Below are 12,880 nucleotides of genomic sequence, written 5' to 3' on the forward strand. Positions count from 1 at the left end.
CACTCATTCATGAGCATAGGAGAAGCAAAGTAATATTTACAGAATATTAAACTAGTAAAGTCCTTACCTAAACAGTTCAACAATGACCTCATCAGGGTTTTTGATTCAACAGCCAACAAAACAACATTATAAACATTGGTGACAATTTAACAATGTGTTAGCAGCTCTATAATTGTTAAGGTGATACTGTCAATGTATTTCCCCACAATGTAGACAGTGAACTGATTTAAATTTTTCTCATAGAAACATTTGAGGTGTTCATTCCACAACACTGCTTGATCCTCTTTGAATTTGATCAAGAGGGTCATTTTAAGCTGCCAAGTCTTTCTGGATGTTTTAATTTTAAAATCTTCCTTTAACTTCATGTTGACGATTAAGTCCAGATCATTTGTCTGACAAGAAACAGCCTACTTCACACCATGTGTTTCTCAAAGTGTTTGTTTTTTTTGCTACGAGTTGTCTCTTAGCTTCAAGTCAAATCTGTTTGGTTTTACCAGACGAAGGCAGCTCTCTCGCGGAGCATTCGCACACCGAAGCGCTGCCACTCGCCCTGGTGGATCCACATTTCCTGAGTGGTGTCCAGACACGCCAGCACTGCTCCCCCCTTCCACGATATCAAGCGAGGGTCCATGTCCTAGAGTACATATGAAATATGAAGTACATTAGACAAGCTGTATAATATACAGTATGTAGGGCAGAGCACTCATCGTAGTCACTCATAACCTTTAACAACATTGAAATACACCCAGATAAAACTAAATCCTACCGTCATGGAGGCTTTAATGTTCAGTTTATATTTCTTTTTTTTTAATAGTAATCTAGATGCACTTATTAAACTGTCAAGCAAAAGCATATAGAAATATTGAATGAGCGCAGCTGAATATCATACTACTTTACAAATCTCCACCTAAGTCTGTGCAACATTTCCCAAGTTACCTTTGGCCTTGTGATAACTTCCACGTTGTCTACAAGCCTTCTGAAGGAGGGCGGCATCTTGTTGATGATGCGGTGCAGCAGAAACTCCTGGGCACCATGAAACATGAGCCCTCCTCCCACCACCAGTATGGAACTGTACATCTTTCGTTTGGTCTCGTCCGATGCTGTCAATGAAAAAACGACGGTGAGCTAAAACAAAATGTCCTGAGCATTGTGAAGCTTTTACTTCCTTGTAAATGACTATAAACAATATTCCCTTTTCTATTTTCATTGTGTGATTCAGCCCCAGAGTACTCCTTTAAGTGCTAGATTTTCAGTTTCTTTTAAAGCACTGTTAACTTTGCATATCTCCCTGATTATAATAACTCCCTTCATGCTGTCTTTCCTTACCACAACAGTCGATGCTATGCAGGATGGCCTTATCCAGGCCCAGTGCTTTGCTTTCAAACTGGCTCATGATGGCAGTCTTCCTGGAGAGGTGAGCAGACATTGGCTCTTCCACCTCTCCTACCCCCATCAGGCACTCCCCCTGGGCTGGCCCAAGCTCCATCTCCCCCTGCATCCCTCCACCGCTGCCACTTCCGCAGCCCCTGGGCAGGTCTGAGAGCTCTCCAATCCCACCCTGACCGCTCACATCTCCATCCAAAGCTCCACCTGGTCTGGAGAAAGCCTTCCGGTCTGAAGCAGATTTGGAGGACTGTTGGAGAAAATGGGAGAATAAGCAAAAAAGGAAGAAAACCAGGGAACGTCTATCTGAAGACATTTAATTAAATGTGTGAAATGGTCACAAGTAGTTCACCTGGTCCTGTTTGTTCTGCGTGGACAGAAGGTAGTGTTCATCATGAGGATCCTCCGAGTCGCCTTGGGAACGGTACTGCAGTGATGTCATCTTCTGACCTACAATGCCAAATGTGGTGGGGTAGAAAAGTCCCATGGGTGCCTAAAACATGTATACACACACATTAACCAGTAAACATGAGGGGGGCAGACACAAAGAGAACCACACACACAGGCTGGAGACAGACTAAAGTAAAGAATAAAGAATAAAGCTTAGTTTTACATTACGACAAAAGTACCTGTAATTTCTCATCTCCTAGTCGAACCTGGTAGAGAAGGGCTGGAGCTTCTGGGAAGCGTGTTTGGAATTCATGATCTTGTAGCCCTGAAATGTCCTGATGAGAACCAGGGAGATATAAACATTTAGAATTGATTTGCATATTTCCTGGTGGTTAGTTAGCCAGAAACAAACACACCAGCAATCAAAGTACATGCCAGTATTTCCAAATACCTCTAAACCAATAACACAAAGACACAGATCTCAACCCCTAACCAACACACTTGGTTTAGATGGCAGAAAGTCTCCTTTATATGTTGTAGTAGCTGGCAATCCAATCTGCTGGACAGCTGGCAGTCTCTGTAGGGAAATCCTGCCCTCTGCAGGAGCCAGAGGAAAGTGCGGGTCACATCTGAGCCACCATACGCCAAAGACAACCTGCCAAGCCCAACAGATGGATAAAAACATAAGATACAGATGCTGCAAAAATGCCAGATGTCAACATGAAACTTGTCACTCTGGTAGAATGTTTGTGATATATATATATATACATTTCTAAGACATAAATCAAATATAAAAAGTTGTTCTCAGCCCCACCTCGAGTTCCGGTGGGACACTCCATCCTCTACACAACAGAGACTGGTCTTCTGGTCTCCTACATCCACAACACAAGCGCTGCTCAACCCACTGCCAAATGTAGCGCACACTGACTCCTGGTGCACAATGATTGCTGTACACACACAATCACACAGAGAACAGCACATGAGATGATTGGAAACATTCAACAAGCTAAGGCTGGGATAACAGTGTAAATATATGATTTTGTATATGTGTGTTATACCTGAGAAGCCCATATTAAGCAGCAGCAAGTTGACAACTTCCTTGATATGCTGCCTGTTGTAGATGTCAGGAACCAACAGGATGCATCTGTAATACTGTCACAAGAATGAAGCATTAATGTGAGAAGAAAGGAGCACTGAAGAAAGTGACATAAAAGCTGCAGAGCTCTCTCCCACCTTTAAGTCCTTGAGGGGGATCTCCAGATGCTTTTGAATGATGTGACTCCAAATTGTCTCGAGGTCGGCCAGAACGGCGGTCAGCGAGCCTCCGGGACCGGCGTGCACATTGAGCTGACCTCTGACTATAGGCCAGTGGACATTGTAACAGTCGGATGGATTCACATACAGAGCCTGCATTATTGCACGATGGAAGAGGATGAAAACTTGGTGAAACAGAGAAGCCAAGTTTTAGTTTTAGTCTTATTTCACAAGTTAGAAAAACATTGCACTGACCTCCTCTCCTACAAGATGAGGAGGATGGTGAGCTGTGTTGGTCCACTTAACCCTGGAGCTGCTGTCTAGCACTGCCGGACGGATCTGACAGTTGTACGCTCTGGCCTAAACACACACACACACACACACACAAAAAAAACAGATGTAAAAATAGATTCTCTTATAGATATTTGCACACAAAAGTGATAGATACCACAATATGCGCTGATGTTCACACAAGAGTCATTATGGTTTAACGCTACCCTTTGGTCAAACAACAGAAATATGACTTAAGCCAAAACATTTTAAAGCAAATAAGAAGTCATTTTTATGTGCCAGTAAACCCCTCTTAATTGTTTTTATTTGCAATGACTACAGAGTCATCATCTCCCCTTGTTTTATTTCTAACCCATTTCTCACTTTCCCATAAGCAAAAGTTTTCTCTCTTTCATAAAGCACACCTGTTCAGCCGACACGGGCGTCCTCCGCACTCCATTGGACATCTTCTTGGACCAAATGGCCTGGTCCACCATTTTAAGCCCGTTCTGCCTCTGCTCATTACTCTCTGGTTTCTGTTGAACGGGATGAGGAAGCAATTACGGTAAATAAAAATGTGACATGAATACTAAAAGTAATTTGAGACTTAAAGACTGTACTGTGGCTTTTTGTGGTCATGGGCGACATTACATTTAGACCTTCTCTCAACAGCCAGGCGTCCTCATATCTGGGCTGTCCACTTTGCTTGTGTCTGCGGGCTATTACATGCGGGATGGTCACCGGAAGAGTGTCTGTTGCTCGGCCAATGCGGAGCGTCCTGGACCCGGGGTGGATGACTACTATAAAATTGCTCTGTATTTGCTGTAAAAGAGGAGGAAATGCTTTTGAAATAAGGAAAACGAGAATCACAATATTAGGAACATTAGGTGAATAAAGAATCCTTTAAAATGGCCAAAAAATATATGGAAACCTCTGAAGAGAATTTGAAAACTGGCTGAAGAGATTTGCTGAAGAGTATGAATACTATGATTATCATTTGTATTAATGAGGTTGGGTTGGATGTTGGATAATAAGACCTGGCAGTCTTCATTCCAACTCATCCCAAAGGTGTTTGAGTTCAGGGCTCTTTACACGCCAGTTAAGTACTTCTACATCAAACACAGGAAAATAATTTCAATGAGCTCAGCATTATGGAGACCATAAATACACAACGGTCCATGGACAGGGGTGTGCACATGGAAACACAGGGTTTGCCTGGATTATGACTTGAAACTTTGAGGAAACCTTAAACCTCATCAGGTGTTGCCTTCCTTCCTTCCTTGCATTTTTTATGCATATTGAACATCTTAGGTTTTCAGTTTGGGCTCTTCTAATTTGTGCTGGGCTTTATCTGGTGTTATCTGAAGCAATGTATCAGCCGAAATATTCACTAGAATTTCAACATTAATGGAAATGATCCACTAAACTAAATGTGATCACTGCCCAGTAACAGATGAGCTCATGTAACGGATATTGAGCGCCTGACAGTCCAGAAAAGTGACTATCTGTGTGGGACGAAATGGTTTTCAGACATTGATATTGGTTCCTTAACAGAACTCTGGGTATTAGACAACAGCTGAAACTCTCCATCTCACCTCCTGAAGAGGTTCAGGGATAGCCGGCGGAGCGATGGGTCTTTTCACGCCGCGTTGTTGCTCCTTCTCTTTCTCCTTATCGCGCTCCTTTTCTTTCTCCCTCCCGTTCTCCTGCTCCTTCTCAGCCTGAGTCATGCTCACGGTTCAATTTCATAGACTAAACAGTCAGAATGAGTATGTTGTTACCTTCTAATAACTGTGAAGAGCTTCAATAAGAGGCCACAAGGAAGGACCTCACTACCGCTTAACAAGTTACTGCAGCGGTCAGATACAACTTCCGTGTTTGGTCACGTGTTACAAAACATGGATTTCTATTGGTCGAAAATAGTTTTTTTTTCTTGGTACTGTTTCTGATTTATTTTGTTGCTATATGACAAAAAACGCAAATAAATGGGAGGATTAAGACATATGTCCTGCTTTTCTAGTTACAATGTAGGCATACTGAAACCTAAGTATGCACTGTATGACTGTATTTTGTGGGATACAATAACCTTACTCAGCTCAGATACTTATGGAGGTCCATTTCTGCCAGTAAAAGAAAAAAAGAAGAAACTTAGTATGGGTCACTTAGTATGTCATCTTATAACTATCTTCTATCATCTAATTATGTTTTTTTCGTATCATTTTATTTTGACTTTTTATCTCATAAATTGGACTTCTTGCTATATATTACATATATAATTTGAATTAAGTACATTCAAATTGTGACTTCTTAATATCACAATGTTTTGATCTCATGATTTAGGTTAAAAAAATATTTTTTGTCTTATAATTTTGAATAAGTAATTATGTCATGATTGTTAAAATGACAACTAACTCTTCTACTTTTTTCTTTTACTGATGTAAACAGGCTTCCACATTTGACATAGTTACCTCTCTGCCTATGCACAGTTGAATAGTTGATCAATTCACACCTAGACAAATGCATTTTAGCATCTGAAAAATCAGATCCAACATACATAGCAATTTTTATATATACCCCTCTCATCAGTTGAACTGTATTTATAGTGTAACTATATAGTGGTGCATATGGTGCTGCTACTAGTGTTAAAGGCTTTGGCAGAGGGCCCACTGGGTCAACACTTGCCATCAGCTGACCTTTGCAATAGACACGTGTTTTTCATATTCTTCTTAAATCACATAGTTTATATATCAATTAATGTTTCTCATGGTGTTTAATGACTACTGTATGGCTCAATTTAAAGGACAACATGAACCATCAGTTTTTTTATAACCAGTCTTTTCTAAGATTGCAAGGTGCAGGAACCGTAGCATGCAGCAGTCAGAAGCAAATTATACCCTGGAAATCTGTATATCAGAAAGTTAGCATGGACAGAACAAAACATTTACATTTACGAGCAACTTACAGCTTCCAACTGTTGGTGGAAACCAGAGACCATGCAAACTACTCCATATAGAAAAGCCACAACCAGCCAGGCTGGATATGAGCTCAGATTTTTCTTGCTTTGATGCAACAGTGCCAACAAGCCATCATTCACCTTCATAAATTGTGTCTGAATTTAAACAGTAAGCAAGTTAAATTGGTAAATTCCATCAATTTTTCCTTAATTATACAATAAACTAAAACAATAATAATCCTGAGGGATCTGATCATATAATGTAATAAATATATCATAAAGCCTGTAGTTATAGTTGGTAGCAAATTAGAAAATGTATTCTGGCTTCTTTAATTAAGTTTTACAGATTAAACCATCATTAAAAAAATACAGCAAATAAATTACTTCTTCCATCCATTAATTAACAAATGATGTCTTTGTTGCATTGGTGTTCATCCACCTTTAAGCAATTTATAATTTATACATGGTCTGAGCATGTTAGCTGCAGGTTTTCACACCTTCCTCCTCAACAAAAACAACTTTAGTAATATATGATTTTTAAAAATGAAATCACTTTTACTAACTAATTAACTGAAATTTGAACCTACATCAATCTAAACATTTCAATTGCACACATTCAAACAGAGATAACAGATTTTAATGGTTGAGGCTCACTGGAAATGCTTGGCTGATGTCCGCTTAGCTTTTCAACAGTTTCTCTTAACTTCACTGTATCCTTCTCACTGTAGGCAATCCCTGGTCTAAAGAACAGATCTAATGTGTTCTTCTTGTCATCCTGCCTCTGAGTATAAAGACTCTGGCAGAGCTTGTTCAAGTCCTTCATCAAACAAAAACTCTTGCAGGCCCCCAATTCCAGCGGCAGGTTAGCGAGCCTCTTGTCCTGCTGCTCACCCATCTGCACTACCCAGAACTGAGCCAGCTCTGTGGCACTCTTTGCGTGACTCGCCACCATGTTGAGAATCAGGGGGTAAAGGTCATGAGCTGCAGCTGGGATGGAGGGTCCTGGGGAGCTACTGTTGGGAGGAGAGTCGCAGGGCTGAGAGAAGAAGAGAAGAAAAGTATTCAGTGGCATGTACTCCATCTTTCCGTACTCCATTTTTGACATACAACTTTACAGTCACTACCTGTGGGGCGATGATGAGAACTTGCTCTGCAGCCTTGGCCTGTTCTGCCAGCCAGCGCATCGGCCCCAGCTCGGCGATCTTCCCCTGCTGCCACATGTCGATAGCCACACTGCAGCCACCATGCCACTGCAGGAACTCTGCCAAGGCTAGCACGGCCCGCTGGAAGGCTAAATTCTCAGCAGGGTAGACCATGAGGACAGAGACAGGAACCGTGGGAGATGTAGGCAACCTCTTGAAACGCAATGCTGTAGTGAGGTTCGTTCCATAGCTTCTCTGTGATAAGTTGCAACACACTGGAAAGGAGTGGTTAGTTATTTTCAGCTTAGAGTAGCTGTGTCAAACATTTTTTTAAATCTAGACGAGATTTCTAAATTGTACAAAAGATTGATGCATTTTAGTCTTTCATCATACCTTCACATTTTGGATGTGAAGCATGTTTCCATTTTAAGATAATGGTAAGACCTTTAGCCAGTAGAGTAGATAAAGCTAGGGTGTTTTGCAGTCTGCTCTAAAAGTGTTTGTAAGTAATTGATGACATATGCAAAGCATGTGTACACGATTGGTAGAGGAGCCTGTGCATCTGTCACAAAGGAATGTGTTAGCTAATTTACACTGACATAAACCATGTTGTGCACAGATAAAATAAATGATCATGATATAATAAGAGATAATATAGGTTTTAAAAGTGTTCTATTTACAGAAAATTATGCAAGAAGTCAGGATCATCAAACAGGCCAGTCCTCCAAAAATGGCCGCCACTGTGCGGCTGGATGGTGCTTTCGGTTCTGCAAGGATAAACATATATACAAAAATACAATCCTTATTTTACATCATGTAATTGTATTGAGATGTAACTGATTCACTGTATGTACTGACAGTGCATTTAAGTCCAACTTGAATCACATTTAGTCATCCATTCCTTTTTTCGCAAAGATAATGTAAATGTGTTTTTTAATTCTTACTGCCAATAGTTAGGGTTAAGGAAGGGAAAATCATTTTAGGGAAATATTGGAAGTTCCGCCTTTGCTCTCAGCCACTGTAGAGGTGTCTGGTGTCTGTGTCTTGAATGATAGGAGCTGACACGCTGAGGTCCGGCAGTAAAGACATTTCCAAGCCAGAGGCAGACAGTGTGTTGTTCACATGAAGAGTAAGGACCACTGCAGCATCAGAACATACTAGCATGACATCTGCAGGTACTTTTACAAGGTGTTTAATGTTTGCAACTGAGCAGCTAATAAACTATCTAGCCTGCAAACAGTTATTAACTTTTCCACAGTGAATGTTTTTTTTGTTGGTCGTTCAACAAGCTAAGGTCCAGGACAAGAAGTGTGTTCATGTTTGTAAGTTTTATAAGAAGGAGATTTTAGCAGGAAAGCTAATGTGTGTTATGGTCAGAGTCTGTGGCTCTTCTGTTGCAGGCTGCTGTCTGGCTCAGTGTGACCATTAGCATATGAAAGACCGATGATGTGAATGAAGCGATTTTATTGACTGTATGGAAACAAGTATGCAAACCAGCATGGAATTAAAAATATATGTAAAAAAAATAATAAAAGTTTCTGATTTGTTCTCAAAGTAGAACATGGTATACTGTATATGATTTGCAGACCAGATATTTTTACTGTAAGGCAAGGCAAGGCAGTTTTATTTATATAGCGCATTTCATACACAATGGCAACTCAATGTGCTTTACATAAAACAAACATTTAACAGTAAGAATTGGAAAGTAAAAACATAAAAACATGCAATTTGAGAAATAAAAATAAAACCCAAACATTAAAACATACAATTAACCCCCCCCCCCCCCCCCCCCCCCAACACACACACACACACACACACACACACACACACACACTAATAATAATACAAAATAAAAAATAAAATAAAAACAATGTACTGTAGCAGAGAGAGAGAAAAAAATATATATATTTCAACTGCACTTTCAGTAATTGTGGAGTCTTACCTGGAGTAGGGGTCTCAGCAATCATCATAACTGGGGTGAAAAAGTTAAAAGGTATAGTTAAGATAGAACAAACAACATCTTTGCTATGAATGCTATGAATCTTTGCTCACTTCTAGGAACTTCAGTCAGCTTTGGTGAGGTTCTACCTGTTAAGAAAACAGAGACAGAAGCTGAAACATTTGAGACCTTCTCAACTAAAGTGAAATATTCAAAAAGTATAGTTAAAGATAGAACAAACAACATCTTTGCTATGAATAATTTATATACACACATGTACAAGACATGGGATTGCTCACCTTTAACTTCAGGAGGCTTTGGTGAGGTTCTACCTGTTAAGAAAAAAAAAGACTGAGGCTGAAACATTTGAGACCTTCTCAACTAAAGTGAAATATTCAAAAAGTATAGTTAAAGATAGAACATGCTGCCTGTATGGAAACAACACAGCAACCATGACTGAGATATTACAAAACACATTTATCTCTCTCACATATTTTGTACCCATCGAAACATTTTCGCTTTTTTATTTGTGTGTTTGTTTTTGCTGTCTTTACTTTTTGATGCTTCTTGGCTGAGCATCAATATCAAATAAATTAAATTTAAAAAATAACTTACGGTTTGTTGTACTATGTATTGTAACTTCCTTGTATATGTAAGACAGGCCGCTGTTAGTCGGTGGTAAAGGCAGATTGGCAACTTGAATAGAGTAGTAGCCAGGGCTTGCTTTTACTAAATAATGAAACCATTTCTAAATTTGAAAAGATGAAAATAATTAGTACATTTGATTCTTTCACCCTTTGGTAAGTCCAATATTTAAAATGCATGCTTTGTAACAATCACAGCTTAAACAGACAAAGGCGTGTTTTTATCCTTAGTCAACATCCCATATTAATAAAATGTATTAAAATTATATTAATATGTATGTAATTAATATGTATGGATTATGAATGTAATCACATAACTGTACCATACCTGTGAAGTGGAGGTTGTCTCATTCAAAGGTGGGTTGTATGTACAGAGGTAAATTGAGAAATCCATTACGATACGAGTGCCTGTCAAATATTGGATGCTACCTGCAGAGAGACAGAAAATGACACGATTTTAATGCTGGTGTTGGGGGGGGGGGGGGGTTAGGGTTAGGGTACATTTTTTGCGATAAACCACCTTGAAGTACATTGAAGGGAATCTGAAATCACTTGAAAAGTTGACCAAGTTGGACAGTCTTAGTATTTTCACAGCTGATTAGTCTGTCTATTATTGTCTAGATTTATCAAGTAGTTGTTGCTTAAGATGTCAGAAACATGGTGAGCAATGTTTAGCATTGTTTTGAAAAGTCCAAAGTGATATTTTCAGATGTTTTGGTTTGTCTGTAAGAGTCCATCTTCACTTTACTGTCATAGAAGACTAAATAAACCAGAAATTATTTACATTTGAGATGCTGGAATCAGATAATTTGGATATTTTTTTCTTTAAAAAATGGAATCAAAACAATTAATTAATTGATTATCAAAACAGTTAAAAGTATAATTTAATAGTTGGAAGCTAATTGGTTAATCAACTAATCATTGCAGCTCTCGTCTTGACTTCATACGTATACTGTGGAAAAAGAAGTGAGAAACACTATTTCCCAGTCACGCACTGAGGTTACCAACTTGACCACAGAGACAAATAACCTCAGTGCGTATACATCACTTGAGAAGGATACCCATGTATTTCCATGACAGTCACTGGATAAGCTTTGCGGCAGATTATCAGTAATAATCAATAATAAACTACTGGCTTGTGTTTAAAAGTTGTACTGTATTTCATAATAAATTCAAAAGAAGCAGAGAACACTTTTCTTCAGATGTATGTTAAAGAGTCTTAAAGCCAACATCAAATGTTTTTTTTATAAGTTTCCATATGAAAAAAAAAATATAACATTATAAGTGCTATCTCCTACCATCAATGTTGATTGCCCAGCTTATATTAATCATATGTGTTCCTGCCACTTGCTCAGCTTTCATGTCCGCCAGGAAAGATGGAGAAGTGTCACTGACCGGAGGAAAATCTGGAATGAGAAATAATATTGTTGCTTAATGCATAATGTGTTCATGTTGATATTTGTATTTAGAGAGAGAGAGAGAGAGGGAGAGAGAGAGTGAGAGAGAGAGAGAGAGAGAGAGAGAGAGAGAGAGAGAGAGAGAGAGAGAGAGAGAAGAGCATATCAAATGAGTGTACTGTCCAAACATGTATGTTAATTTATATTTAGTTATAATCAAGTTGAAAAATGTGCTGAAAACTGACTTTATTCAATTTCAGTCACATTTTAAATAAATATCTGTTTTGTGGCCGTTGTTCAAACTGGTAATACCATTCTTATTTAATTCTAAGTTATTTTTTGTGTCTATTTGGTGGCTTGTATGTAAGCCATTGACTTCATGTGTCATTCTAGCTCTATAACAACCTCATGGGATGTTTTAGTGTCCAATCATGATCAAAAATTCCACATAAAGACTTTTCATGCAAGAAAGAAAGCCTAATATTTTGGATAATAAGTATAATTCAAACTAAATATTGGCCACAAATAGGCCTACCTATTTGGGTCAAACCATATTGTTGCTTCAATAGTGCCTTCAGATTTTAAAAACATTTTGACATTAAAGGTGATAGATCTCCTCCATACTATGAATGAAACAACATACCATGAGATTCACCACAATGCACCTCCTGCAAATTAAAAAAAAAGAAAGAAGGTAATTTAAGTCACTGTTATTTTGAACTGAAATCATTAATGGCTCGTTTGCTAAAAGATGGAAACGTACAGGTTCATTCGCTGTCACCTGAGCCGCAACAGAGGAGACGAGTATCAGTGTGATCCCCCACATCATGAAGACCGGACTGCCTAAAAACACAGGGCACAAATAGAAAAGTGAAGGATACGTACACTTTAATAATCCAATTAACCATCCATCCTCAGCACTGACGCACCGTGTAGCCCCTTACCCATTACGCACCCGTGAGTACCTTTCCGCTGCTGTAAAACTCCGGTCGTATTCTGTTCATTTATTTCCAATTTAAACCCCACCCACATATCTGTACCCCTCCCATTGAAAAAGACCTCATATATCCGGTATTCTTTCTATGTTAATGTGTGATTTTCATAAAGTCTTCAGATTAATTACATTTAGTAGACTTATTTAGTAGAATCAATGGCATTTGAAAGACTTAAATCACACTAAAGTGAAGTGAATTCATGTGTTATACAGAAATAGAGACCCTTGAGTTCTACCTGATGGAAATCTGTCAGAAATTGAGTTGAATCCTTGGCAACCAAGATTCAGATAATTGATGAAAGTTAGGGTTATTTTAGATTTAAAAGAGAAAATATACAGATTATCTATCCATTTCCCACAATTCTGCCAGGTATGAATTAACCTAACCCTAACCCTGCTCACATAAAGTAGAAAATGAACATATAACAATTCTGGTACTGCGGTCAATGTTTAATATCACATCTCTTCAATATTGTTTCTAGTTCTTTTTTTAGGAGAAAACTACAAATATCAA

At 38.7% G+C, this 12,880-nt stretch overlaps 2 protein-coding genes across 2 annotated transcripts; both read right to left on the reverse strand.

The window, feature by feature from the left end:
* Positions 1-455: 455 nt before the first annotated feature.
* On the reverse strand, positions 456-5,159 carry actr8 (actin related protein 8). Its single transcript, XM_053317532.1, has 13 exons — positions 4,893-5,159; positions 3,949-4,119; positions 3,723-3,833; positions 3,283-3,387; positions 3,007-3,180; positions 2,832-2,925; positions 2,588-2,720; positions 2,275-2,428; positions 2,013-2,108; positions 1,736-1,876; positions 1,327-1,633; positions 937-1,100; positions 456-634 (listed from the first exon to the last, which is right to left on the reverse strand). Exons 1-13 carry the CDS (start codon positions 5,025-5,027, stop codon positions 491-493), a joined length of 1,929 nt encoding a protein of 642 aa, XP_053173507.1. The 5' UTR covers positions 5,028-5,159; the 3' UTR covers positions 456-490.
* Positions 5,160-6,865: 1,706 nt separating this feature from the next.
* On the reverse strand, positions 6,866-12,331 carry LOC128357541 (uncharacterized). Its single transcript, XM_053317905.1, has 12 exons — positions 12,302-12,331; positions 12,136-12,215; positions 12,016-12,040; positions 11,274-11,381; positions 10,304-10,404; positions 9,947-10,079; positions 9,631-9,663; positions 9,445-9,480; positions 9,335-9,364; positions 8,073-8,159; positions 7,375-7,667; positions 6,866-7,286 (listed from the first exon to the last, which is right to left on the reverse strand). The coding sequence occupies exons 1-12, from the start codon at positions 12,318-12,320 to the stop codon at positions 6,867-6,869; spliced, it is 1,365 nt and encodes a 454-aa protein (XP_053173880.1). The 5' UTR covers positions 12,321-12,331; the 3' UTR covers position 6,866.
* Positions 12,332-12,880: the final 549 nt, after the last annotated feature.

The sequence above is a fragment of the Scomber japonicus genome, chromosome 4 (assembly GCF_027409825.1).
Source record: "Scomber japonicus isolate fScoJap1 chromosome 4, fScoJap1.pri, whole genome shotgun sequence".
NCBI lineage: Eukaryota > Metazoa > Chordata > Actinopteri > Scombriformes > Scombridae > Scomber > Scomber japonicus.

Bases quoted from the DNA above. Each gene is read 5' to 3' on its own strand.
- actr8 (XM_053317532.1), bottom strand. From the start codon at position 5,027: ATGACTCAGGCTGAGAAGGAGCAGGAGAACGGGAGGGAGAAAGAAAAG. The intron at 3,834-3,948 runs GTAATGTCGCCC...CCCGTTCAACAG, and splicing joins TGTTGAGAGAAGGTCTAAAT to AAACCAGAGAGTAATGAGCA. The intron at 3,388-3,722 runs GTGTGCTTTATG...GTGTGTGTTTAG, and splicing joins CGCCCGTGTCGGCTGAACAG to GCCAGAGCGTACAACTGTCA.
- LOC128357541 (XM_053317905.1), bottom strand. The intron at 10,405-11,273 runs GTAGGAGATAGC...GTCTCTCTGCAG, and splicing joins CTGGGCAATCAACATTGATG to GTAGCATCCAATATTTGACA. The intron at 7,668-8,072 runs GTAAATAGAACA...ACTCCTTTCCAG, and splicing joins GACTTCTTGCATAATTTTCT to TGTGTTGCAACTTATCACAG.